Raw genomic sequence first — 26,504 nt, forward strand, 5'->3', positions numbered from 1 at the left:
CTGAGAATCAGCACTTTTCCCTACAGCTTCTCTGCCTGCAGTTATTTTTCTGTTTGACAGATCATGAAAATCAGTCTTTCCTAATCACATAAGTACATCTGTGACTTTGAACTTCGTCTCCTACAAAAAGTGGGCAGATAATTCTTTGGTCTGTGCTTTCTTTCAACAGTGGAGAATCTGGTGCAGGGAAGACTGAACACAAAGGTGTCATCCAGTACTTTGCAACAATTGCAGGAAAGCAAGTTTTTGTTCTTATCAGGAACTTCTCTTTAACAAGACCCCCTTGCACAATGACTTAAAATTCCTTGTTTCAGCTAAATAATTGCTATCCTGTTAACCCTTAAGTGATAGTTCCCTATGTCACCCCAGGTGGCTGGAAAGGCATGTAAGTGACATCCCTGGAAGCCAAAACGTTAGCACCCCTGCATGCACTGCTTAGCTTTCTTCTCTCTGAAGATGACGTTGTCTTCAGAAAGCTTTAGAGTCTTCTGAGGTACAGTCTAAATACTTTCTTCACAAGCTGGCGATAATAAGCCTCTCCTAGGGGCTTCAGCATCGCTGTGTGTTTAGTATCCAACCATCAGCTGTGTTCCAAGAGAATTCTCAGGGCCTTGTTTGGTGTCTCAGGCAGTCCAGGGAGGAAACACCTTTCTTCCCTACTTCATCAGACAATGCAAAAAAAAAAGAGAGTTTCTAGCATGCTGTAGCAATCTAGAGAATCACTGTGGTTTGAAAGCAGATTAAGCTTGGAGAGTGGATGTTTGCACTCGGTTTCTCTTTCTCCTACTGTTTCCCAGGCCCTGAGCCATACAGAGTTCCCAAGCTGAGTTTCAGCAGGAACACCTTCTGTATGCAGCACCAGTGTTGTGGTAAAGTCCCAGGCTATGGGAGTGCTGGAGTGCTGGGATGCAACTCTTGGTGTGGCCCCAGATGAAGCTGTTCCTGCAGCTACCATGCCTCTAAAGTGAGAATTAAGTCCTGCTTCCCCTTTAGACATAGAAAGAATGATCTGGATTTTCAAATTTCCTAGTGCCCTTTTAAAAGTCCCTCTGGGAGTATCATAAAGCAAGCTGCCAGGTGGTGAGCACTCTGGGGAAGTTGATCTCCCATGCAGCAGTGTGAAGGATCATCCCACATTCTCAACTGGTGATGGTGTGTTCTGCAAGTCATCCCAGGTTGGACAGGCTTTTAGAAGTGCCTCTGGTCTGTATTTCATGTCTTGCTCTGAGAACAGCATTTACTGTGCAACCCACAACAACCTAGAAATTACTTACTTCCGACCTCTGAAGAAATTTTACTTGAAGGTGTGCCCATGTGTGCTTGAAAGTGAACTGGGGCAATCTGCTTAACTTTTCCAACTGGCATTCTGTGTCTGCAGTGCCTACTGAAACCGGCTTAGTTCTTTGTGTCATTTTTTATTTCTTCTTGCAAGTGCATCCTTTATCCCAGACTTGAAGTTTTTTGTATTTTGGGTTACAAGAATGTGCCTGAGGTTTTGGGACCACCTGCTAACATCTGCTATAAGTGTATTTTTATTGGCTAAAGCATTCAGTCAGTGAGTGTACAGTGCTACATGCAGAGTTAAGAAGCTTGCACAAATAACTTACCACACAGAAAATTTGAACAGGAATGTCTGCCATTGGGCTGAGGCTTAATTTTACTATGAGTTTCTAACCAGCATTCCCTTCTGAAAATCCCCAGTTTATCATTATCTCTTTATCATAAAACCGTGTACAGCACTTAACCGGGTTGCCTCTGAAATGCCATATTCCAGACTTCCCGCAGCAGCAAAACTGTCCTCAAACTCACTGCAAGAACAAATGCAATGGAGATTTCTGAGTCTGGGAAGTGGAGGTGGCTTTGGCGAGCTGTTTAATATCCTTAATTTCAATCCTATTCTTCCTTGGGACCTTAGCTTTGCACCTTCCAGGCATCTGCCACAGGGAGAGTGACGTTCAGCTGAGGGAGAGCCAGAAGCAGGCTAACTCCATTTCTGAGAAGCACCTTGGAGAAGACTGGGCAGAGTGGGATGGGAAAGGGCAGTACTAAAGGGAGGAAATCTGGAAGTGTACTGGACCTTCACCAGCCCTGTTGCAGCCAGTCAGCAGAAGCCTCCTGCCTGGGAGCAAAGACCTTAGCAAGGGCGGTGCATTAGTCAGGACATGAGAAAACCTGCTGCTTTCAAAGAGAGGCAGCAGGTGAAAGGGAACAGGGATGAAATGAATGTAGAGATCAGAAAGGGATGGCCTTTGGCACTCCTGGGACATGTTTTTCTGTAGATGAAGTGCACCACCAGGGTCCAAGGCAGTGATGCGCACAGCTGCTGAGTTCAAACTGCAAGAGCATAGGGCACACTGCTTCCCAGCTCCAACTGACTTGCAGGCAGTTTGCTTGAAGGTGTCTGCACAGCCTTTTTCCAGCACTATTACCTCTGGAGAAGCAGGCATTTGAGCACAGACATTTCTGTAGCACTAAAATAGTTATGTCCATGCTCAGAGGTCATTGTGTCCTGGAGGGGGTCTGGAGTTGCAGCCCAAGGGTAGAGCGCAGCTTGGGTGATGGCAGAACCAGTGTTGTGCCTTGCTTTCAGGGCACATTCCCTCAGTGGCATGGATTGCAGTAACTTACAAGACCCCCAGACAAGAAAAGTCGAATAGTGACCAGGAGAACTGCAGACTGGTGTGAGTGTGTTTTATCCTCATCCCTTTGGAGACACCATTCACCTCGGAGCCTGAATCATGGTTCCAGAGTAAAATAAGGAGATGGCTTCTGTGAGAGACTGAAATGTCATAGGACTGTCTCAAAGCTTGCTTGTGTCTGTGCAAACCTCCAAAACAAGCTGCTGCGGCCTGTGAATTGGTCTGGGGAGTGTGGCCCAGGGAAGCGGGAGCGTATTGAAGGATGCACCCCCCCACTTCTTGCCTCAAAGGGGCAGAGGTGTACTGAGCTGGCCCCATCCTGTAGCCACTTGTGGCTCTACTCTGTAGGCCAGACCCCATGCATGCATTGCTAATGAACGGATAAGAGGCAAGCATTTCTGCCCATAAGCCAGATGCAACAAAACCTGTGGGACCAGAGAAAAAAAACCTAAAGCTGGGCAGATATGCTAATCAGCGGATACGATGAACTTAAAAATGCAACAGAAACTTTGCTCTGTGTGCACCCACCACCGAAGAACTGAAGACTGAGGACCAAGGGGATGTCGCTGGATCCATGGTGGTGACTATTCTTGCAGCCCTATCCCACATCCTTGCTTTATTTCTGTCTTTTCCTTCCATTCTGTCCTATTGCTACCCTCTTCACTTTTTTTTAATAATAAAAACCTGGTTTGGGTATACGGCATTTGACCTCATTTGTGTCTTAATGTCGGTCTTGGGATCGTATCGAAACCTCCCCCGACATTGGATCGGGCAGTTTCTTACTCTGGAGGCTACACCTTCACTTCTCTTACTCTGCCATAGGATTCAGGACTGAAAAGGAGTTCTGTGAATTTTGGCCTTAATTAGATGGAGGTAAACACACGTGTTTGTATTACTTCTGTGCACCAGCACACAACTCCAGTGGGTGTGAAGGGCATTCAGGATGGATTTTAGTATATGTCATGTATGAGTCTTACCTAAAAGTATCTTTTGTAAAAGCTGTTTCTTTGGATGCACTTGTTCCTTGTCTGCCAGTTCTGAATGTTCAGCTCCCAGTTCACAGCATATTAAACTGGTAGGACTGAGAACCTGGCCGGGACCTTCTGCTCACCCAGTGGAAGGCAGATGAATGGCTTTACTCTGTCTTTTTGGGGATGCAAAAGGAAAAAGAGCCTGGGAAACCTTGCTGAGCTGTTGTTCCATTTTCACTGCCAGCATCTGGCTCTCGCTCCTTCGTTTGCCTTTCAGAGATGCTCCTCATCACAACCAACCTGTACAACCGCCTCTTCATCAGCCAAAGGGAGATTTCTGTGGCCAGCATTGATGACCAGGAGGAACTTGTTGCCGCAGACGTGAGTACATTCTGCAAGGAGAGACTTCCGCCATCACCACTGTTACAATCAGCTGATCTATCCGCTGTGCAGGCAGCCGTTGACATTTTGGGCTTCAGCCCCAGTGAGAGAATGGGGATTTCCAACCTGACAGGGGCAATCCTGCACTATGGGAACATGAAGTTTGGGCAGAACCAGACGGCATGGAAGGTAATACCTTAATGACTCGGAGAGACGTATTTCCCACTGTTTCCATACCATTTTTCACGAGAAATACAAGGAGTCTTCCAGGAAAGGAGCAGTTGTTCCTTGATGAACATAAAAATGAGCTTCAACCTTCAACTTACCACCTTCTGTCGAGTCACTTTCTGCATCCCTTTTTTTCCTGATGGCTCTGCTGAAGGACCTTGTCTCTGGGACACGTTACTGCAGTGTTCACCAGTTTCTGGTAACACACTGAGAATTGTTCTGCTTGTGTGACATTGTGGAGAAGTGGCTCGAAGGGAAAAACACTCTGTTGTCCCATCACCAATGCACTCACTGGTTTTACCATACCTGCTGGGGCTGCTGTAGCCACTCCAATCATGAGGACCAGCCCCACAAGGCTGTTTGGAAGAGTAAATAACATTTTTCAAGCTTTTGTGCACAGTGTAAAGCCAAACAGTTTGCCAGGTTTCAGAGTGAGCTCTGGCTGGCTCCAACACATTCTGTCTGTCCCAGCTAAGAAGAAAGTCTTTCAGCTTTTTTTTGGTTTGTTTTACAGAGGCTGACAAAGCAGCGTACCTGATGGGCCTGAACTCAGCAGACTTGCTGAAAGCTTTGTGCTATCCCCGGGTGAAAGTGGGAAATGAATATGTCATGAAGGGCCAAGCAGTGGATCAGGTGAGCGTTAGGGAGCAGCAGGGACCCTCCTCTCCCTAAGGGACAGGAGTGGGTGCAGGTCTCAGCTGAGGAGAGTCAGGACCATTCAGGCCTGTTAGTGCATTTCGTGGGCTGACAGCATCTGTACATGGTGGAGGGGTGTTTTATTCTGGTGATGTGCCCTGACCCAGCTCTGTGAACCATCTCCCTGCAGGTGCCCCAGGCAGCGAACGCCATTTCCAAGTCAGTCTATGAAAAACTCTTCTTGTGGGTGGTGATGTGCCTCATAGCTCTTATGATTAGCTGCTAACCACTAAGGACACAGTTTCATTTTAAGACAGGAGTAAAGTTTATCAGTTGTATCCATTGTTAGTAGCTATTTACTTTGCTGATGCCTATACAGGACTGTAGAATATTCACTAGAACAGTAAGGAAAAACTTCTGAATTTTTATTTTTAATCAGAGCCAAATCATATTGAAAGTATTTGCATTATGTCTTGAAGTAATAGAGCGATTGCAAATGATCTCTTTTTTCCAGGAAAATCTAAATAAGCTGATGTCCAACTTGCGAACAACTCATCCTCATGTTGTGTGTTGTATCATTCCCAGTGAAACAAAGACCCCAGGTCGTTCATAAAACATAGATTAGAAGTTGGCAGAAAGACCAATTGTCCAGTGCTAGAAAAATCAGTATATCCCCATGTTGCTCTGTAATAGGCCTGATGGATCACAAGCTTGTTCTGCACCAGCTGAGATGTAACGGTGTTCTGGAAGGCATTGGAGTCTGCAGGAAAGGATTTCCTAACAAGATACTGTACGGGGATTTAAACAAAGGTTTGTAATAACATTCTTGTGTTTGCATCGAGTCCAATTCGAGAGAAGAGTCTTGCTAAACAAGTCAATGATACAGTTCTTAGGAAAAGAGTGTTTTCATCTTTAACAACTTTGGAAAGCATGAAGACCTATCTAAGAGTAGGGTCTGTGTGGGCAGTGCCCACCCAAATGCCTTCCTGAATACTGTATACTCCCTCCCGCAGCAGCCGCTCCCCAGGAGCTTCTCCAGCCCCTGTCCTGCCCCCCCCGGGGCTGCAGCTCTTCCCGAGGCGCTGCCCCCCGCCGCCTCCTCAGCCCGCGGCTGTGTGTGTGGGGTGGTGTCTGTCTCTTGAAGAGCCGCGCGCGGGCGGGCGGGCAGCGCGCGCCGCGCAGCGGGTGCGGAGAGGCGGCGGTTGGGCCGTTGGGCGCCCGGCGGCGGAGAGGTGGGGGCTCCCCGGGGCGGCGGCGGCGGGCGAGACTCGCTACCTGCGGGGCTCTTTTGCAGCGCCGGAGCCTTGTTCCGAGCAGCCGGGCGAGGCGGAGCAGCGCGGAGCCGGCCGGGCGGGCCGAGAGGGGCCCCGGCAGGAGCAGGAGATCGCGTGGGCCAGAGGTAACGGGGGGTGCCGCGGGCCGGGCCGGCCGCTGAGGAGACCCTTGTGTCCCTGCAGGGAGCGGCGGAGAGCGGGAGGAGCCGGGAAGGCGGCGGGAGAGCAGGGGAAGGCCGGCGCGCCGCGATGGTGAGTGCGGGGGGTGCTGAGGCGGGCCCGGGCAATGCGGCTTTGCTGCTCCGGCCCCTCTGTGGGGGGCAGGAGGGACCCCGCGGGGGGCGGGAGGGGCTGTGCTCGCCGCTGCCGCTGCAGTTGGGAATCTCTCGGGGTTCCGGCGGTTCAGGGGCCGTTTCCCGACCAGCGGGGCCGGGAGGGAGGCGGGGGGGCTTCGCTGTTGCTTGTGGGGTGCTCTGGAGAACCCTGCCCCTGGCTCCGGCGGGGTTGGAGCACGACCCGGCCAGCCCCGCGCCCTTTTCTCATGAGGGAATTTGCCTCTCTCCGTAGGCTACAAAACCCCCGAGAAGTTTAAGCGGTACGTAGCCTGGAGCGCGTTCCCTTCGCTGTCCGTAGGTGCTTTGTTCTGCGGGAACGCGGGGCCGGAGGCGAGGTGGGGCAGCGGGATCAGGTGGGGGTCCTGGCTGCGACGATGTTTCCTGGGCCTTGGCCGAGAGCTGCAGCTGAGGCGTCGTCTCATTCCTGAAGCAGAGACATTCACCTGCCTCTGCCAGCGAGGGGCTTTGCTTATCGGGCTCCTACAGCCCTTTCCTGCGGGCTTTCCCCAGTCCAGGGCAGAATAGATGTGGTTAGTTCAGTTCTCTGCCTCACCTGACGCCCAGGTGCTTGTTTGGGGGGCTCTTGCAGCCCTGGACACTGAAGCAGCACTTTTGGGGTTGCCCAGGGCCTCTGAGCCACTGTGGGGCGAGAGCTCCCAGAGGAAGGGCTGCTTGTGGCCAGAGACTGAATAGGAAGCTGCTGGCTCCTTGATAGAGAGATCTCCTTTCTGGCTAAGTGAAGTGAAATCTTTTATCCACAAAATACTGGGTCAAGTCTTGGCAGTTCTCTCTAGGAAGGCCTTATGCTGATGGTGCTTGAGCCCAAACCTGTATGCTTGGGGGGTTTCAAAAGAGCAAGGCATACTGAAACTGGGAGCTTGTTTGCACCTGCGTGGTGAGCTCCCCTGCCTCAACGCCTTTAATGTGTCTGGTTTCAGACTCTTTGGATGACCTGCTTGGCGACCTTCTGGGATTCGAGGACGGTAAAAGGAACCTTCTTTGCAGCTGAAAGGGCAGCATCCTTGTGCTCTTAGTCCCCTGCTGGGAGCGGGAGGTGCTGGTGAAAGAGCCAGTGGTCTCTGAGGGGGCTCCAGCGGTGAGGGGGGAGGAAGCAGCAAGCAGGGTTTCCCAGAGTCAGAGGCTGTCGAAGAGGCTGGACGTCAGCTTGGGGAGGCCGAGTGAAGTTCATCTCTGATTAAAAGCATCTGTGGCCCGTGGGGAGACAACAAATCCCCCTCTGGGGTGCCCGGGTCAGGAATATGCCTGTGTCCGTCATCCTCACGTCTCCCTGTCTTGTTTCCAGACGAAAGCCCCGTGAATTCTGTGAGGACTTCGCAGCTGGCCAGGGGCAGCAGTGGGAGAGTCCGGGGCACCAGCTCGCCGGCCAGCCAGAAGTGAGTGCCTTTGAGACAGAGCCTCTCGCTCTTGGAGATCCCTCTGTGCTCCCCAGGTCCTTGTGACCTGCCCCGTCCTCGTCTTGTCCCCCTCGCTCCCTGCCCCGAGAGCGATTGCCCGGGAAGGCGAGTTACCGGCAATGCCTTTGGGAACTGGGAGCCCAGAGCCTGAAGCTTTCCAGCGAGAGCTGGGTGCGCCCAGCCCGGTACATCTCCTGGTACGTCTGCCTTAGGAGAGTTGCTCGCTTAACTACAGCAGTCCCAGCACTCCCATCTTTTATGCGGGCGCTATTTGCACCTCCTTTTCTGTTGCACAACGCGGCTGCCGTGGTGTGCCCGTGCGGTCCCCTCCGCCTGCCGCCACCTGGCCTGGCTGTCCCTAACGCGCCCTTGCCGAGCTCACGGGTGCTGCTGCTGACCCCCGGGCTTGTGTCGCAGGTGCCACGTAGCGGAGGATTTCTTCAGTAGATTGCCTGCAGAGGACGTGGAAGCTGCAGAGGTGAGCCTGCATTTTGGGAGAGAGCCTGGGTACCGCGAGGGCTGGGACTGAGCTGGGCCAGGCTTGCCCCTGGTGTCACCCCAGGCAAGTCAGCAGTGGGATATCGGGGGAAACCGTGAGGTCTGGCTGAAGAGGTGACCCCTCTCTGGCGTGACTACAGGGGAACTGGGCCAGGGGAGCGGGTGGCTGGTGGGAGAAGGGCTTGCGGGTGCCGTGGGTGAGCTGGAGCAAAGCCAGGGGGGCACGTCGTGCTGCAGCCCAGCCCTGCTGGGTGCTCTTGGGAGGAAGCGCCGCAGGAAGGACCCTGACCCAAAGCACCGGCCTGGGTGTTGCTGACACTTCTCCCAGAGGCAGTAGGATGTCAGCAAAGGAATCAAGGCACGGGGAGTTTCCAGTGAGGGGCACCCCAGGAGGAGCTGGGCGTGTGTTCTCCCATTCCAAACAATGAGGAAAAGCGGGGGCTGGAGCATGGAAGTGAGGGGTGAGGAGTTTCCAAAGTCTGCTTGTCTCTGATCTCTGCCCTCCTTGGCACGCAGGGCTCCAGCGCCTCCGGCAGAGAGCCCCAAGCTCTGTTGCAGAGCCTGAAGGTCAGTGCAGAAATACCCTTCGCCTGAGCCCCGCGTGGGCTGCAGCCGTGGCCTCCAGCACCAACTTCCGAAGGGAGAAGCAGCGCTGAGGCAGGAGTAGCACTCGCCCTGCTCCCGTCGCCGTCCTGTTGCTTTCCAGGACTTGGACGACCTGGAAGCTGATCTGCTGGGAGCGTCGAGATCCGGTTCTGGGCCAGGGCTGACAACCGTGAAAGGCCCTGGGAAAGGTGAAAAGGAGATTGTGCTGCTCTTGTCGTACCCTGGTTCCAGACGAGCAGGGCGTGTTTTCTTCCGCGATAGGGAATGAAAAGTGGATTTGTTCCCTAAAATCTTTTTTGGGGCTGTGCCAGCCACCGAGTGTCATTCTGGCTGTGTGTTGTCCCTTGGTTGATCCCTGGCCCGGCCTCTTGTCGTGCTGTGATAACATCACTGCCATCAGCAGCCATGACAGCCACGCTGCCGCCTCCCACCAAACCCACTTGGCTGTTGCCTGGTGCAGGTCAAAGACCAGGGATCTGCCTGGTCTGCGTGGAAGGAGAGCCAGGCGGTTGCATTTAAGACGTGCCTGTCCGCAACCTGTCCTGCTCTTCCCCAAGCCCTTTTCTCCTTCTCTGCCTGCAAGGAGGCCCCTCAAGAGAGAGATTCCTACCCCCCAGGGCCGTGAGGGGACTGACTGTGTGTCCCAGGATGTGCTTTTAGGGGGCTGCCACCAGAAAAGTGACCTTCAGCCGGGGTGGGAAAGGGCCATCTCCACAGTACCTTGTCTGTGAGAGCTGTGGCCTCTCTTTGCAGGAGAGTCTGGACCTGCGATGGAGAAGAAGCTGCTGTCATCCTTCGCTGCTTCCCGACAGTACAGGAAATTCAACTTGGAAGGTAGGATGTCGCTTCCCTTCAGCACATGGATGTGTGGGGGCAGCTGAGGACTCTGTCCTTGCTCTTTGCCCGTAGCTTGCCTCTTCTGTCACCCAAAGGCTTGGCTGGGTAATGACATAGAGCATCCTTCACCCCTGCGATGTCCGTGCAAAGCTCATCCCTTAGAGGTGACCAAAGGGGAAAAAAAAAAAAAAAGACTGCTCAGTGTTGGAAGCCCTCCTCAGGGTGGGGCTGGGAGAGGATTCCTGAGGGCGTTTGCTTTTTCAGCTGTGCTTTGGTTTTTAGTGCCTGTCTGTAGCACTTGGAGACCCTTGTATCGGGGAGGGGGGGATTCTGTCCCCCTTCCAAAGAGGGGGGCTGGTTTCCTGGCACAGCTGAGATCTGGCTGTCAGAGCCTGCACTTTAACCGAGGTCAGCATCTGCTCCAGTCACTAATTGGCTTTAGATGATTTAGGTGGGCTTTGTCCTCCCCTTTGTCATTGCCTAAAGAGTGGTCAAGCGTTAAAGCACCCCAGTTTTGAGATACTCATGGGTGTCCAGGGTCTGTGCGGAGTCTGCGTTCGTGGCTTTGGGCAGAGATGATCTCCTGTCCCCATGTGCACATGGTGGGGAGCAGTGTTTGGCTTAGCACAGAGGCGTTGTTCTCAATAACCTTGGTTTTGTTGTTTTGTTTGTTTTTATTGTTTTATTTTCTGCCCCTACGGCGTAATTGCCAGATTTAGATGATCCTCTGTCGGGGCTCTTGTCTGATGAGGAGCAGGATGCACCCAAGAAGCCATCCCCGACAGGCACTAAAAGCATCCCTGAGGAAAAACAGAGCAAGGAGAAAGGTAAGTGGGATTGCTTGATGCATCCTCTTTGTGTTAAATGAATCAGCAGCCTGGCTGAGTTTGTGTCATGTCCAAACGTTAAATGAAAGCCAGCTAGTGGCATCTCTTGTTAACCAGTACGGCCTTTTAGGGAGCAACTTGGTAGCACGGTTACAGCTGGTAACAGCTCCCCGAGTGCTCAATATTTGCAGTGTGCTAGAGGTTACAGAACTGACTTTTTCTTTCTGGGAATGGAGTCTCAGATCTTCCCTTGGACTCACCCAGCCTGTTCTGCACGCTGCCAGAGGAGAAGCAGTGTTCTGGGTCAGGATTTGGGTGGCTGAGGGCCTCGCTGGTCCACCCCAAAGCACAGTTGCACCTCTGGGTGGGATCCAGCTGCACTGTGACTGTGTTACAGGCACTCGTCTCTCTTGTTGCTGCAGGAGGGATGCCAATGGGTCTGGTAGTCCCCTCAAACCTCCTTTCACCCTGAAAAATCCCCTCTGGACACGAGTAGCAGCTGGTGGGCTGGGGCAAGGACTAAGGTGCATTGGTGGAAGAGAGACTTTGGGTGAAGGTGGGGAGGAATTATCTGAGTGGAAACTTGCAAAGCTGAAGAAGCTGCTGGTGTCCGCCAGAGCTGGAAACCCCAGTGTCAGTGACACCCAGCAGTGTCCCATCAGTGGCCATGGACCAGGCAGTAGCACGTTGCCACTTTGTCACTTGCTGTGAGATTTGGTCACTGAAAAGAGCTATTTAAAAGTGTCTCTGTAAACGGTCCTGAGAGAGAAGAGCAGGCAGGGCTGCTCTGATCTCTTGTTGGGGGGTGGGGGGGGAAAGAGACAAGCCCAGCTCAAACCTCCTACGATGTGTGATCCCACCCCCAGAGCCACCCGCAGCCCAGACGCCCCTGCGCACCGCGGCCCCAGTGCAGAGGAGGAAGGAGATCACCTTTGAAGACGATGGCGATGACCTGCTAGATGCACTGGGCCTTGGCAGTGGCCCAGGAAGAGATGGCAAGCAGGGCAAGAAGGCAGAAGAGTAAGGGCAGTGAAGGGGCGGCGGGAGTAAAGGAGGGGCTGGCTTGTGTCTTGAGATGGTGCCACTATGGTGGGTGGGGGATGCTGAGCTTGTGCCTGTGGGTCCCCGAAAGGGGCAGGAGCAGCCTTGTGTGGCAGAGAAGAGGCAGAGCAGGCTGGCAAGGCTGTGTGAGGAGGACCAGTCCTGCCTCTGGGAGAAACCCATCTGCCGCTGTGTCCCCAGCAGAGAGAAGGTCCGGCCAGCCCGTGCCGTGCTGGATGAGTTACTGGGACGAGGCTCCGTGGCCAGAATCCTGGAAGAGCCAGGCCTGGGAGAGCGCCGGGAGGTCACACAGGAGAAGAAGTACCAAAAGCAGCCAGGTGAGCACAGCCAGGGACACTGGGGAGGGCTGCAGAGGTGGCAGCGTTGGCTTGGGCGAGTGAGATTGATTTCTACTGCCCTTGCAGGGGAAATGCCCTTTCTGCCCTCGCGGCAGCCTGGCAGCATTTGCGCAGGAGCTGTAACTCGGTTCCGTTTGGCCGTGGGCTGATTCCCCACAAAAGTTTTTCGCAGCCACCCTGGGGAGGCCCCTCGCTTGCCGGTTTCTGGGCAAGAGGTTTGCAGCGGTGTTTTCCCAGAGGCAGCAACGTCAGTGGGAATTGCAGGGGGGGAGGAGGAGGAGGGCTGGAGTCTTTGCAGTGGGCTGCTCCTCTGGGCACTGACTCAAGGCCACTTGTCTGAACAGAGAAGGAAGAGGGTCGGCATGAGAATTTTGTCTTTGGAGCATACGAGCCCTCGGTGGCCTCCACAGCCAAGGGCCGGCCGGCGAGAAGGCAGCCTGTGAGGTATTGTGCTCTCTGTGTGTCTGTAGCTCCAGCCACCGACCACGCTGCCCCTGCAGCGGAGCGGGCAGGGTCCCCCCGGTGTCCCCTCGCGGGCAGGGATGCGACTGCTTCTCCTCACAACAGGTTTTCAGCCAAGACGAGCATTGATCGACAAGCAGAGACCCTCTCCATAGCTCCTCCATCAGCCAGCCAGAGGCCCACGGGGGGCCGCAGGAATCGAGGTGCCTGGCTGGGCCTGAAAGATGACGATTTTATGGATTTGGAGCTGTCATTTCCATCGAAGGCCAGTCCTGCAGGGAGCTCCCCCAGCCCTGCCGCAGCTGGGCGGCCCAGCCCCGCCAGACAGCTCCCGGCTGCAGAGGAGACAGCAGCTAAACATGACTCGGTGGAGGAGGAGGACTGGCTGAGCGCTGCCTTATCACGCAAAAAAGCCCAAGCCCAGGCGAAGGCCCAGGAGGGGAATGCCAAGCCCTCGGAGGCCCCAGTTGAAGGGCTGCAACCCTGCTCTCCTGTCAGGTAAAGGCATGGTTGATGGCCGCAGCGCTCCCGTCTGCTCCGCGTGTAGCTGCTCCAGGAGGAGCTCTCAGAAACCCTGGGGTCCGATCTGAGAAATGAATTTTAAGCACTGTCTTGTCTTGGGTTGGGGTAATAATGCGGGGCTTCGTCCCAGTGATCCAGCCCGCAGTCCCCTCCCACCTCTGGGCTCTCCTGCCAGTTGTAGCCAAGAGGGCACACAGTGCCGTGGGTCCCGCGGAGCTGTCCTGGATCAGCACACCCCCACCAGCTCCCCGCCCCGTGCTCCTCGTTCCTGCCTTCATTCCCCTTCCTTCCTCCTAGTTGAGGCAAAGCACCTCCTCCAGCTGAGTTGACACGGACCCAGGTCCGGACTCGTGCCACTGAAGGGGACTGGGAAGCAAATTGCAGACAGAGAGCCCTGTGGCGTGGGCAGGGCTGTGTTAGCTGGGGCTGGTGTTGCCCAGGGGAAGGGGTTGGATGCAGCAAGGACCAGCGGTGAGGGAGGTTTTGAGGTGTCTTTGCTGCCCCTGCAGCCCAAAGGCTGAATCCTGCCATAGCTGAGTGGGACAGAGGCTTTCCCCTGCGAGGCAGGAACTGGTGTTGGGGGAGAGGATCTTGTCTTTCCTCGCCTCCTGGGCTCTCCCACATCAGATGCTTTTTGCTTGCAGCCGGCCAGCAGCCTCCCCAGGAGCACGGCCGCAGGCAGCCGCTGTGCAGGACGAGGCAACGAGCAGAGATGGCTCCGGGTAAGGCCGCCTTTGCCTTTCAGGCGTGCCCCACAGGAGGGGTGTCACAGTGGGACGGCCAAGCTTTAAACTCCCCGAAATGCTGAGCAGGAGAATGTCTGCGTGCCTCTCCCTGAGCTGTGGCACTGCTGTGCATCACTCGTGTCTCTGTGCCCACGCAGGTCACCGCTCCCCTGGCTCAGCACCACGGAACAAGCCTCAGCTCCCCCATCGGAGGCCGCGCAGGGAGAACCCTCCAGAGATGCCAGCGCCCCGGGTGCGTTTCGTGTGGTTGTACGGTTTGGGCAGCAGGAGGCAGAGAGGGTCCCGGCCCTGCAAAAACAACCAACCAAAAAAAGGCAGGAGCCACAGCATTGCCCTTGTCCGTGTGAACGCTGCCCGGGCTTTGCCCAGCTGTTGCTGGAGGGGGCTGCCAGGCTGCAGGATCCCACCATGCCCATGTCGTGGCGCGGTGGGGACACGGTGCTGGGGTGCACTGAGCTCCGCAGTGCTGCCTGTGGGGTTTGAGAGGGCTGCCGGGGACTTGCTCTCTCTGAGCAATGGGTGGACCTACGTTCGTGCTGTCCCTTTTTTCTCCTTCCTCCCTCCTGCTGCCCCAACACTCATCCCACTAGCGCTGTGTGCTGGCAGACCCCCTCCTGCCCTCGGCTGAGGCTGAGCACCACTTCAGAGGCCACTGCAAGTGGCTGAGGGGACCCAGCCTCCTCCCTAGTTGAGGGAGATGGAGGAGGAGCTGTGCTTTGCCCCCAGACTTACTCTGCAGAGCAGAGTCCTCGCCACTGTGCGTGGGGTGGGGTAGGGGTGCGGGTCTGGACAAGCCTGTCTGAGCCTGCGTCCCCATCCCCAGCTGCCAGAGCGGGGCAGGACCCTTCCCGCTCTGCCGAGGAGACCCAGGCCCTTGTCCTCCTGGGAGGGAATGGTTCCCCTTGGCCTGTCTGAATCCCAGACTTGTTGACTTTTCAGTCCCCACAGCCTTGTTACCGGGAGAGCAGGAGACGCAGTGCCCTGCGCTGCTGGCTCAGGTAGGTCTGCTGGGCCTGGCCCCTGAGAGGGGGTGGTGATCGTGAGCCCTCCCCTGACAACTCACCGTCACCCAGCTCTGCCCGTGCTCCCTGGGCAGGAGGATGGCTGTGCCCTGCTTTGCAGCCCTGGGAGCCTGCGTTCATGGAGGCAAAGGCTTTGGAGAGCCCTGAGGTGCCATGAGTTGTATTTGTCAGGCCAAAGTGTGTGTGCTGTGGCTGCTTTGTAAATCGTGTGCATTGAGAGCCCTGCATTGCCTGAGCAGTGTTGACAGAGTTCCCCAGGCATCTCTGTCTCCTATTAATGAGACATCAGAGGCTCCAGCTGACGAAGGGCTTTTTCTTCAGCTGGTTTTCCCCAGCACGGTGGTGAAGATGCTCTGAACTTGTTTTTGGAGAACTGAAGGGGAATTGTAGCCTGTGACAGGGAGGGAGATCTTGCTTGGTCTTCAAAGCCTCCATTTCTGATGGAGCTGGGCCTCTCGGCCCGGCCCTGGTGGAAGGACACACGCTGTCTCCCAGAGGCCTCGCAAGGCCTTATCCTTGAGTCTGTCCCCAGAGAAGGAAGAGCCCAGCACGCTTGTGTCTGGGGTAGGGGCTGCCGAGTGTCACCTGGGCAGCAGCAGGGTTGGGCTGGAGATGGGTGGAGGAGGGACTGCAGGAGGCTGGGGCTAGGTTGCCATTCCCGGGCTGGGAGGAGATGCTCTCCCCAGGGCTTTACCTCCCCGAGAGCGTCCCTGTGTCTGCGCAGGTTAGCACAGCCAGGGCACAGCTGCGGGCGAGGCACGTGCCTGCCTTTGGGGGCAGATGGCCCCACCAGAAAGCCCCCGATGCTGAAGGGTCTTGTCTCTCTGTCCCTGTAGGCAGAGTCCCCAGGCCTGGACGTGCTGCATGAGAGGAGGCTGGGGGCTCCCGCTGCCCAGCCCCACGAGGATACGACGGGCTCTCAGGCAGCGCTGCTCCGTGCCCAGGCCCGTGTGGCAGAGCTGGAGAGCCAGGTGAGCTCCATCGCCGGCTGGACGGGGGAGCAGGGGTGAGGCAGGGGCAGGAGCAGGGGCCACACCTGCTCCCAATGGCATCGGGGGGGCCGGGGCAGAGAGGAGGAAGCTGCCTGTCCAGAGAAGGCTGCGGCCAGCAAGTGCTGCTGTGGGAGCTCTGTCCCCTGGGCGGCACAAGGAGCTTCTCCCCGGGTGCCCGGCAGGTGCAGACGCTGGAGCTGGCGCGGGCACAAGACAGAGTCTTTCTGGAGAGCCTCCAGCAGCGGCACCAGGAGGACCTGGATCTCCTCCAGAGCACCCACAGGTACCCACAGGCGAGAGCACATGCTCCCCTCGTCTGCCAGGGCCTTGCCTACAGCCCTGTCCCTCTGCCCAGGGCGGGGAGCGCTGGGGTGCTGCCCAGATCCGTGCCGGGGACGGGCAGGCCTAGAGCCGTGTGGGTGTGGAGCTGGTGGGGGCAGAGAGGAGCCCCACAGGTGAGCCAAGGGGGGTCCGCTCTCACCAACACCGTCCCGTGGGGCAGAAGGAGGAGGAGCCGGTCCCAGGGCCAGCACGTCCCCAGCCAGGGCTCAGGCTGTGCAGAGTCGCGTGTTTCCCCGCGCCCCCAGCACCGCCGCTCTGCTCCGAAATCCCCGTGTGCGCTGTGGGTGGAGAGGGCCGGCTACTGCCCTGGAAGTAACACTTCTTCCTGGCCGTGACCTCTGCGGGCAGGAGCCAGGTGAAGGTGCTGGAGGAGACCTGCAGGCAGCAGGAGCAGAGGCTGCGGCAGGAGAAGGAGCAGCTGGCAGCTCAGCTCCTGGGGCAGAGGCAGGAGGCGGAGCAGGCACGGGCAGAGCTGCTGGCACAGCACCAGCAGCACCTGGCCACGCAGGAGCAGCGGAGCGCACTGGAGCTGGAGCGGCTGCGAGAGCTGCAGAGGTGAGAGCGGCACGAGCGGCGCACGAGTGGGGCCAGTGCTGCTGGTTGTGGCAGAGGAATTGGGGAGTGGTTTGGAGACACGGTGCCAGGAGAAGGGAGACTCCAGAAGCGCTGGGCTGTGGGCAGTTGGGCGGCGTTTAGAATGGGGATTTGCTTTGTAGCCAGACAGAGGGAGATGTGGCTGGAGACGTCCTTTCCAAGTGAATGCACTGTATTTTGCAAGGTGCTGAGCCCAGTGTTTTATCTCCCTCAAACCCCTTTTGTCCAGGTCAGTGAGTCAGTAATGTCCACAGAGTGGGGGTCAATTGGAAATCCGTTTTTGGTGGAGAAGCCCATCCCCCCCAGCTGTGGTCCATGCCTAATGCGGTGCCTGTCAGTGGATGCCCTGGGACAGAGCCCCGTGCCAGCTCAGCTCCTGGGACCTGGTTCCCAGGCCCTTGAGCAAGCCTCTTCCCCGCTGCCCATCGCGGGGAGCCCTGGTTTGTAACAGCCCGTGGTGGGCTCCTTGCCCGTGTCCTGCAGGCTGTCTGTGCAGGAGCTGCGCAGAGACCATGACGAGCAGCTCCAGCGGCTAAAGCAGATGAAGGACCAGGAGCTCGACGCGGTGACCAGCGCCACTTCGCACGGCAGGTACCGATAGCCGGCGTCGCGTCCCCGCGTTGGTCCCTGGCCACGGTGTTCCCTGTCCTCCAGGGAAGCGGCCTCAGACCGTGGCACCAGAGGCCGTCCCCTCTCCCAGCCCCTGCCTCCAGGGACGCTGAGCTCTGCTGATGCAGGAATACTGCTCTGCTCTGCCCCAGAGAGGTTCAGGGCAGGGCTGCCCGGCCTTTGGCCCACCACACGTCCCTCTGGCCATTGCAGGGAGATGAAGTGTGTCCCCCCGGGGTGACCTTCCTCTCGCTGCCCTCTGCAGGACTCTGAACAGCGTCATCGAGCAGATGGAGAAGTTCTTCAGTGACCTGTGTGACGTCTTGCACAGGGTGGAGGCCATGCACCACAGCACCTCCCGGGAGCTGGCCATGGGGGTGCAGAAGCAGGAGAAGCAGCTCGAGGGTACGTCTGCCATTTGTCTGCGCCGAAATGGCCGCGAGGTCCCTGCCGGGGCTGGGGACACCCAGGAAACGGGGAGAAGGGGCTCCGAGTCAGCCAGAGGCTGGGAGCCAAGGCTGGCAGAGCTTTGCCTGCCTTGGTCACTGGGCATCTCGGGGTCTTTCCTTTCCCCAACGGTGTCCTGGCGGATGTGCCGAAGGTGCTGAGCACAAACGCGTGCAGTTTTTCTGTGAATCTGGGGTGGCAGAGCGGGGCTTCCCTCTGCATGCTGCTCATGGCCCCACTGCTGCCTCTCCCCAGTGCTCCAGGACAGCCTGTGGCAGCAGCAGAAGGACGCGGAGGAGGAGCGGCGCCGATTCCAGGAGGTGGTGGCTAAACTGGAGGCCAGGCTGGGGGAGCAGACGCGGCTGCTGGAGCAGGTGAGCCCAGCCTGTGTCCTCTGCCCGGCTCAGCCCTCCTGTCTGGGGATGGGCCGTAGGTCTCGCCCACTGGCGGTCCCTGGCCTGGAGCCTGCGAATGACATCTGTGTCTCCTCTGTGTCTGAACCCAGGAGCGACAGAGGGCATTGGCAGAGCGCTCCAGAGCAGAATCACTGCAGCACTCGCTGGAGGAGGAGCAGCGAGTGGTGACCCAGCAGCTCTCCGTGGAGCGAGCGGAGCTGGAGAGGGCGAAGGTGAGGTGGGGCGGAGATCTCCAGGTGCTTTTCACACGTCATGTGAGTGTGAGCGGGGCTGAGCAAGGAGCGGGACACGGCGCGAGCGCTGGGGAGAGGGCCCCGTCAGGAGCCTGGCCAAGGTACCGCAGCAGAGCCCCTGCCCATGGCCTCCAGCACCCCCATGGCAGGCTGCCGGGTGGGTCCTGCCTAGAGGGGAGACGTGGAGTTGTTGGAGGCAGAGACATGGCTCGGGGTGGTGAGAATCAGGCTGTTCCAGGAAGAGCCCAAGGCTGGGGGGGTGAGGGTGCTGCTGGAGTAGCTGGTGGTGTTGCTCTGCACCCCAGACTGGCACACACGAGAAGCTCAGCAGGGGCAGATCTTTGCCATCTCTTGGGAAGACACGAGAGAACGTCCAGGACAGAGCAGGTCATCCGCTGGTTTCCCCTGTGCCCATCCTAGGAGCGGGCAGAGGTGAAGATGCGGGTCCGCACGCTGAGAGCCCAGGAGGAGCAGCTGGCAAGAGAGAAAGAGCTGCTGGATGAGGCCTGGCAGGAGCTGAAGGCGGAGAGGGAGGAGGTGAATGAGGCTGCGCTGCGCGTCCGGCAGCAGGAGGAGGAGCTGAAAAGCGTGACCAAGGTAAGCGGAGCATCTGCGCTGCTGTTCCCAGCTGCACACGGGCTGGCAGCAAAGCTGGGCTTTCACAGCCCTGCCAAAGCAGGGACAGAAAGCCTGTCCTGGAAGGGGAAGGAGGGGATGCCCAAAGGAGTCGTGCCCCAGGGCAGCGAGGGTCCCTGTCCCCAGCCTCCCCAGCCACTCTGCCTTGCAGCTCTCCTCCCAGAAGTACGAGGAAGGGCAGCGAGCCCTGCGGGAGGCACGCAGGGTCGAGTCGCAGCACCAGTCGAGGCTGCAGTCCCTGCAGCGGCAGTTGGAGCAGCTCAGGCAGCAGGAAGAGCGTCTGCACCAGGCAAATACCCCCTCGCCTTCCCTTCTGGGCCTGGGGCCGCCTTGCCAAGGGCCCGAACCTTTGCCAACAGCTTCTCTCTCTCCCTTTCTCCCCGGGACGGGGCAGGACCGGCTGAGCATGGCTCAGCAGAGGAGCCAGCTTGAACAGCTGCGCCAGGAGCTGTCCAAGAGCCGCACGATGCTGCGGACTGCAGGCCGGGACTCCAGTGCCCCTGAGAGTGGCTTCTCCAGCATGCTGTGTAAGGCTTTGTGCTTGCTGCTGGTGGGGAGGGACATGCTGGGGGGCAGCTGCACTTGTATTCCACTTCTTGGGAGGCTTGGGCTGTTCCTGGGGGCTGTTGGAGTTGGCCTCCTCGTCCTCTGAAGGAGCTCAGCGAAGCTCTGAGCCAGGGCAGTGCCAGGAGAGGGCAGAGGGGCCAGGAAGGGAGAGGCCGGTGGGTTAAAGCCCGTTTCCCCTGGGAGCGTGGGGAGGACCCTGCTGCAGGGACGCGCAGGCAGCACCCAAAGGGATGCTGTGTCGTCTCTGTCTGCGGTTCCTCTGACGGCAGCAGCACCACACAGTCGGGCTTCTGTTCCAGGCTTTCCACCAGCCATCGGGAGCCCGGGAGGTGTCGAGGAACTCCTGGCCAGGGCCAGCTCCGCCGAGCTCAGTGCCACGCTGGCGATGCTGAAGTTCCGGGCCCTGCAGGTGAGGTGGTGGGAGACCGGGGCGGGAAGGGGCTTCAAACCCGCTGGGTGGGAGCAGGGCTGGGTGAAGCCTGATCTGAGCCTGGTAGGAGACAGCCCAGGCTGTGGCTCAGATCATTACTGAGCTGTGGGGCTGGGCGGGCTTGTAGAAGCCCCGGGCACCTAGAGGAGTGATGGCAGAAACAAGGACGGGTGGATCCTCGCAGCTGGTCTCAGGCTCATGGACAACGTCCTCAGCTCCGTGGGGTTGCCCTTGTCCTCGCCCTGTCCCTGGCTGGGAGAAGCCAGCTCTGCTGGCCTCTGGCTTCACAATGTCCCCATCCTCTCCCGTCGGCCCCCCGATTCCCTGCTGGGTCCTTCCCCAGGCGGGGCTGCTCTTTGAGGCTTCTGCTGTGAGTCTTGCTGAGAGTGTGAGGTTGTGGGCTTGGGGCAGGGGGAGCCCCCACAACCCAGGGGGTACCACGGATGATGCTGCCCCCTGCTGACTGCAGGAAGGAGGGTTTGGAATGCTTCCCTCCCTCATGAGTGACTCCCGGGACTGTCAGCCCCCTTCTGTGGCACTCTCTGATACCCCTTCCATCCATCCCTCTCTTTTCAGGACCACGCTTACTTAGATAATGAGCAGCTCTTCCTGGAGTCCCTGAAGAAAGCGTCCTACAATGCTCATTTTGTGCCAGGCTGAAGGGGTGGCGTCCCCATGCTGTGCCCAGGGGATGGCTGCTCAATAAACCCCCCTTCACAGGCTCACCAGAGTTACTGTACTTATTGAGGCCTGGGTGCTCGGGGGACTTTTCCACAAATCAAGGACACCAACAGCAGGTTTTTGTGCTTCTTTTATACACAGAAATCAGAAGCTTTTCCAAATACGCCTATTGGATACGGATTGGTTAGTGATTAACATACTGCATGCTTCTACTACTGCGTGTGCTCAGGGAAAGGGTCTCAACCCGGGCAGCGTCTTCTGAACCTCTGTGTGTGTGTGTGTGTGTGGTTTTTAGTATTATAACGAGGGTAGTTCACTTCCAGGACACTCAAAAGTTAGTTTCATTGCCACGTTAATTAATCGGTTGTTCATTGTGCCAGGTTGTCCAATATTTCATCCTCAGCACAATCCCAGACCTTCTCTTTGTGATGCAGGGTGTTCCACTTGTTTCCTAGGGTTTGGAGATCAAAGTCTATCCTGTATGAATTTCTCATCACTAGTGCAGGTTGTCTTGACCACGCTTCAAAGTCCCACTTGCCCGAGCTTCACACCCTCGTACTTGTTCCCATGGGTGTGGTGCCTGTAGCCCCTGGCGTGATCCTTAACCACGGCTACAAGCAGATGTGAAGTGGACTGTGTCAAGAGCCACAGTTTGTCTGGCCTCCATCTCTCTTGCTAGTCAGAGAGGGACCTGGGGGGGCTGACTGCCAGCCGCCTGAACAGGAGCCAGCAGCGTGCCCAGGTGGCCAAGCAGGCCAATGGCATCCTGGATTGTATCAGCCATAGCGTGGCCAGCAGGGACAGGGAAGGGATCTCACCCCTGTACTCAGCACTGGTGAGGCCGCCCCTCGATGACTGGGTTCGGTTTTGGGCCCCTCACTCCAAAAAGGCCATTGAATGACTCGAGTGTGTCCAGAGAAGGGCAACGAAGCTGGTGAAGGGTCTGGAGCACAGGTCTGTTGGGGAGCGGCTGAGGGAACTGGGGTTGTTTAGTCTGGAGAAGAGGAGGCTGAGGGGAGATCTCATGGCCCTCTACAACTCCCTGACAGGAGGGTGCAGAGAGGGGGTATGAGTCTCTTGACCCAAGGAACCAGCGCCAGGACAAGAGGGAATGGCCTCAAGCTGCGCCAGGGCAGGGTTAGACTGGCTCTTAGGAAGTATTTCTTTGCAGAAGGGGTTGTTGGGCATTGGAATGGGCTGCCCAGGGCAGCATCCCTGGACCGTTGGGGATGGACAGTGTGAGGTTCATGGTTGGACTGGAGGATCTTCAAGGGCTTTTCCAACCCAGATGATGCTGAAGCTGTGCTGGGACACGTACTGTATATGGCAGAAACCAAACATGAGTTGGTGAGCAGGTAGGGGTGTCGATCCCTTCCTTCCAAATATAGGGAAGGGGCCAAGCCTATAAAACCTGCCAGGGAGAAAGCCCTTGTTGGTGGCTCCTGATCCCCTGGCCATGCTTGTGGCCGTGCTGTGACTGACTTGCAGAGGGGTGGAGGGCTCCTGTCACAGGCACTGTTCCCCATGCTTGGAGCTTTGCAAGGCTGTAGCACTGTGGTGGGAAATCTGCTGCAGATTCCCTGCTGGGCTGTTCCCTGGGTAGGGCAGGACTGGTGCATGTGCTTTACTTTGCTGGTCCTCAGCTGGAGTGGTTGCTCACAGTAAGTACGTGAGGGGTATAAAAAAGTGAAATCAATGGGAAAAGCCCATCGGGAGAAGTCATAACAGGATTTTCAAGCTCCTTCATGGTTCATTGTTGCCAAGATAAGCTGCTGCCATCTGTGTACATTTGTTTTCCTGCACATCTGCACCCCCCCCCCCTACCCACAGGCTCTGGGCTGTGACAGGATGGTCACCCCCGATGTGAGCCCAGTAGACGGTGCTGCTTGGTAGCGCTGCAGTCTTTGTTTAAAAAGGAATAGCAACAGGCAGCAGTGGAACAAATCTGTTCCAAGTCAGGATGAATCCTATGCTGTGACTGTCCTGTCTCTCCGGCACTGTGCAGTGTGAGTCTCGGAGTCTGAAAGGCTGACTGGCCAGCACTTGTGCCCCTGTCTATTACAGCCATGAGCAGCAGCAGCCTGAAGTTCATAAGCAGCCCTAATGTGTAGAAAGATCTAATCCAGCACAAATCCTGTCTGTGTGGTTGTAGCAATTCCAGGACAGTACCTTGACATCCTGTAAATTTGCCGGTGTTCCTGGCTGGCAGCAGTGTCTGCTCTGTAACAGCCATATCTTGTTTTGCACAGTTAATCGGAAAGACAAATACGAATTGGAGCAGCCTTACAAATGTTATGACTTCTCTGTGTTTGTGTCTCTGTGTGTACACATGAAAGGAGCATTGAGAGTTGCTGAATCAAGATTAACTCTTTCTTTCTGAATTATAGACGGTTGCTGCCAAAACTGATGATGTATATGCCATGAACCCACCTAAGTTTGACAGAATTGAGGATGTGGCCGTGCTGACCCACCTACATGAACCTGCTGTCCTCTACAACCTCAAGGACCAATACAGCTCTGGATGATCTATTCCCTCTCGTGGCAAAGGAGAAAATCCAGCTGCCAGGAGATGGACTTCGGTGACTCTTCTGATTTTTTCCTGCAGACCTACTTGGGTCTCTTCTGCGTCACTGTCAACCCCTACGAGTGGCTGCCGGTGTACAACCCGGAGGTGGTGGCTGGCTGCCGAGGCAAGAAGCGCCAGGAAGCCCCTCCGCACATCTTCTCCATCTCTGACAATGCCTATCAGTTCATGCTTTTCTGTTTTGACCAGACTCATATTAAAGAACTGTGTTAGAAACACTGCTTCTGCCAAATGCCATTCCTCACGTGCCGTGGGCTCAGCTGCCTTTGCCATCCCCTGCAGCGTGCTACCCCAGTTCCTTGTTCTGTGTCATGTTGCAGATTATCTGCTTGGGCTCCCTACTATTGTACTGTGGAATTAGATGTGCCTGTTTTATCTCTAGGTGATGCAAAACCAGCTCTGGACAGTTTTCCCTGTCTCCTGAAATAGTTTTATTTTTGAAGTGCTGTGCTGTTGTACTGCACATGATGTGTATTTCTGGTCTAAGTACTAAGCTAAGCACCGTAACAGGAACCGCTGCAGAGGGCAGTTGCAGTTGGATAGGACACACGGTCTGGGAAGTCCCACACCAACACATGGCTTCAGGCAACAGCAGGTAGGTTCAGAACAGAGCTGGAAGAAATATTTTCACCAAAATACCTGGCTTTAGTTTGAATCAAGTCCTGTCCTGTATTAAATAGTAATAAAGATACAGAATAGTAAAGACAGAAGCAAAGAGGGGAGTGCAGGGTGGAGCAAAGGTGGAGAAGACAAAAAGTGGAGTACACGGAGGGAAAGAGGAGAAAAAGACCATGCATCTTTTCAGTTTTGCTTGCAGAGATTTTGTTTCTTTCCCTTCGATAGACACTAGGTCACGGGTTACCTGAGAATCAGCACTTTTCCCTACAGCTTCTCTGCCTGCAGTTATTTTTCTGTTTGACAGATCATGAAAATCAGTCTTTCCTAATCACATAAGTACATCTGTGACTTTGAACTTCGTCTCCTACAAAAAGTGGGCAGATAATTCTTTGGTCTGTGCTTTCTTTCAACAGTGGAGAATCTGGTGCAGGGAAGACTGAACACAAAGGTGTCATCCAGTACTTTGCAACAATTGCAGGAAAGCAAGTTTTTGTTCTTATCAGGAACTTCTCTTTAACAAGACCCCCTTGCACAATGACTTAAAATTCCTTGTTTCAGCTAAATAATTGCTATCCTGTTAACCCTTAAGTGATAGTTCCCTATGTCACCCCAGGTGGCTGGAAAGGCATGTAAGTGACATCCCTGGAAGCCAAAACGTTAGCACCCCTGCATGCACTGCTTAGCTTTCTTCTCTCTGAAGATGACGTTGTCTTCAGAAAGCTTTAGAGTCTTCTGAGGTACAGTCTAAATACTTTCTTCACAAGCTGGCGATAATAAGCCTCTCCTAGGGGCTTCAGCATCGCTGTGTGTTTAGTATCCAACCATCAGCTGTGTTCCAAGAGAATTCTCAGGGCCTTGTTTGGTGTCTCAGGCAGTCCAGGGAGGAAACACCTTTCTTCCCTACTTCATCAGACAATGCAAAAAAAAAAGAGAGTTTCTAGCATGCTGTAGCAATCTAGAGAATCACTGTGGTTTGAAAGCAGATTAAGCTTGGAGAGTGGATGTTTGCACTCGGTTTCTCTTTCTCCTACTGTTTCCCAGGCCCTGAGCCATACAGAGTTCCCAAGCTGAGTTTCAGCAGGAACACCTTCTGTATGCAGCACCAGTGTTGTGGTAAAGTCCCAGGCTATGGGAGTGCTGGAGTGCTGGGATGCAACTCTTGGTGTGGCCCCAGATGAAGCTGTTCCTGCAGCTACCATGCCTCTAAAGTGAGAATTAAGTCCTGCTTCCCCTTTAGACATAGAAAGAATGATCTGGATTTTCAAATTTCCTAGTGCCCTTTTAAAAGTCCCTCTGGGAGTATCATAAAGCAAGCTGCCAGGTGGTGAGCACTCTGGGGAAGTTGATCTCCCATGCAGCAGTGTGAAGGATCATCCCACATTCTCAACTGGTGATGGTGTGTTCTGCAAGTCATCCCAGGTTGGACAGGCTTTTAGAAGTGCCTCTGGTCTGTATTTCATGTCTTGCTCTGAGAACAGCATTTACTGTGCAACCCACAACAACCTAGAAATTACTTACTTCCGACCTCTGAAGAAATTTTACTTGAAGGTGTGCCCATGTGTGCTTGAAAGTGAACTGGGGCAATCTGCTTAACTTTTCCAACTGGCATTCTGTGTCTGCAGTGCCTACTGAAACCGGCTTAGTTCTTTGTGTCATTTTTTATTTCTTCTTGCAAGTGCATCATTTATCCCAGACTTGAAGTTTTTTGTATTTTGGGTTACAAGAATGTGCCTGAGGTTTTGGGACCACCTGCTAACATCTGCTATAAGTGTATTTTTATTGGCTAAAGCATTCAGTCAGTGAGTGTACAGTGCTACATGCAGAGTTAAGAAGCTTGCACAAATAACTTACCACACAGAAAATTTGAACAGGAATGTCTGCCATTGGGCTGAGGCTTAATTTTACTATGAGTTTCTAACCAGCATTCCCTTCTGAAAATCCCCAGTTTATCATTATCTCTTTATCATAAAACCGTGTACAGCACTTAACCGGGTTGCCTCTGAAATGCCATATTCCAGACTTCCCGCAGCAGCAAAACTGTCCTCAAACTCACTGCAAGAACAAATGCAATGGAGATTTCTGAGTCTGGGAAGTGGAGGTGGCTTTGGCGAGCTGTTTAATATCCTTAATTTCAATCCTATTCTTCCTTGGGACCTTAGCTTTGCACCTTCCAGGCATCTGCCACAGGGAGAGTGACGTTCAGCTGAGGGAGAGCCAGAAGCAGGCTAACTCCATTTCTGAGAAGCACCTTGGAGAAGACTGGGCAGAGTGGGATGGGAAAGGGCAGTACTAAAGGGAGGAAATCTGGAAGTGTACTGGACCTTCACCAGCCCTGTTGCAGCCAGTCAGCAGAAGCCTCCTGCCTGGGAGCAAAGACCTTAGCAAGGGCGGTGCATTAGTCAGGACATGAGAAAACCTGCTGCTTTCAAAGAGAGGCAGCAGGTGAAAGGGAACAGGGATGAAATGAATGTAGAGATCAGAAAGGGATGGCCTTTGGCACTCCTGGGACATGTTTTTCTGTAGATGAAGTGCACCACCAGGGTCCAAGGCAGTGAT

The 26,504-nt window shown here is 55.5% G+C and overlaps 1 protein-coding gene and 1 long non-coding RNA gene across 7 annotated transcripts; both read left to right on the forward strand.

The window, feature by feature from the left end:
• Window positions 1–4,706: 4,706 nt before the first annotated feature.
• On the forward strand, window positions 4,707–6,267 carry LOC141938738 (uncharacterized). The gene is made up of 3 exons (XR_012627382.1): window positions 4,707–4,852; window positions 5,549–5,665; window positions 6,150–6,267. It is a non-coding gene; the product is annotated as an uncharacterized LOC141938738 (long non-coding RNA).
• LOC141938737 (fas-binding factor 1 homolog) lies at window positions 6,263–23,459 on the forward strand. 6 transcript variants are annotated; one of them, XM_074857693.1, is made up of 29 exons: window positions 6,263–6,381; window positions 6,697–6,724; window positions 7,403–7,447; window positions 7,768–7,858; window positions 8,297–8,357; window positions 8,894–8,944; window positions 9,084–9,171; window positions 9,737–9,817; window positions 10,534–10,647; window positions 11,514–11,667; window positions 11,890–12,026; window positions 12,392–12,491; window positions 12,615–13,007; window positions 13,676–13,753; window positions 13,915–14,009; window positions 14,717–14,775; window positions 15,636–15,770; window positions 15,974–16,074; window positions 16,482–16,688; window positions 17,211–17,318; window positions 17,602–17,741; window positions 18,039–18,157; window positions 18,289–18,411; window positions 18,853–19,029; window positions 19,220–19,357; window positions 19,463–19,595; window positions 19,935–20,044; window positions 20,642–20,929; window positions 23,134–23,459. In XM_074857693.1, the coding sequence occupies exons 1-28, from the start codon at window positions 6,379–6,381 to the stop codon at window positions 20,723–20,725; spliced, it is 3,153 nt and encodes a 1,050-aa protein (XP_074713794.1). In that variant the 5' UTR covers window positions 6,263–6,378; the 3' UTR covers window positions 20,726–20,929; window positions 23,134–23,459. The 6 variants fall into 6 exon arrangements, with proteins under 6 accessions (XP_074713794.1, XP_074713795.1, XP_074713797.1 ...); XM_074857694.1 differs by having other exon boundaries at window positions 20,642–20,862; XM_074857696.1 differs by having other exon boundaries at window positions 14,726–14,775.
• Window positions 23,460–26,504: the final 3,045 nt, after the last annotated feature.

This window comes from Strix uralensis, unplaced genomic scaffold (genome assembly GCF_047716275.1).
Source record: "Strix uralensis isolate ZFMK-TIS-50842 unplaced genomic scaffold, bStrUra1 scaffold_280, whole genome shotgun sequence".
NCBI classification, from domain to species: domain Eukaryota; kingdom Metazoa; phylum Chordata; class Aves; order Strigiformes; family Strigidae; genus Strix; species Strix uralensis.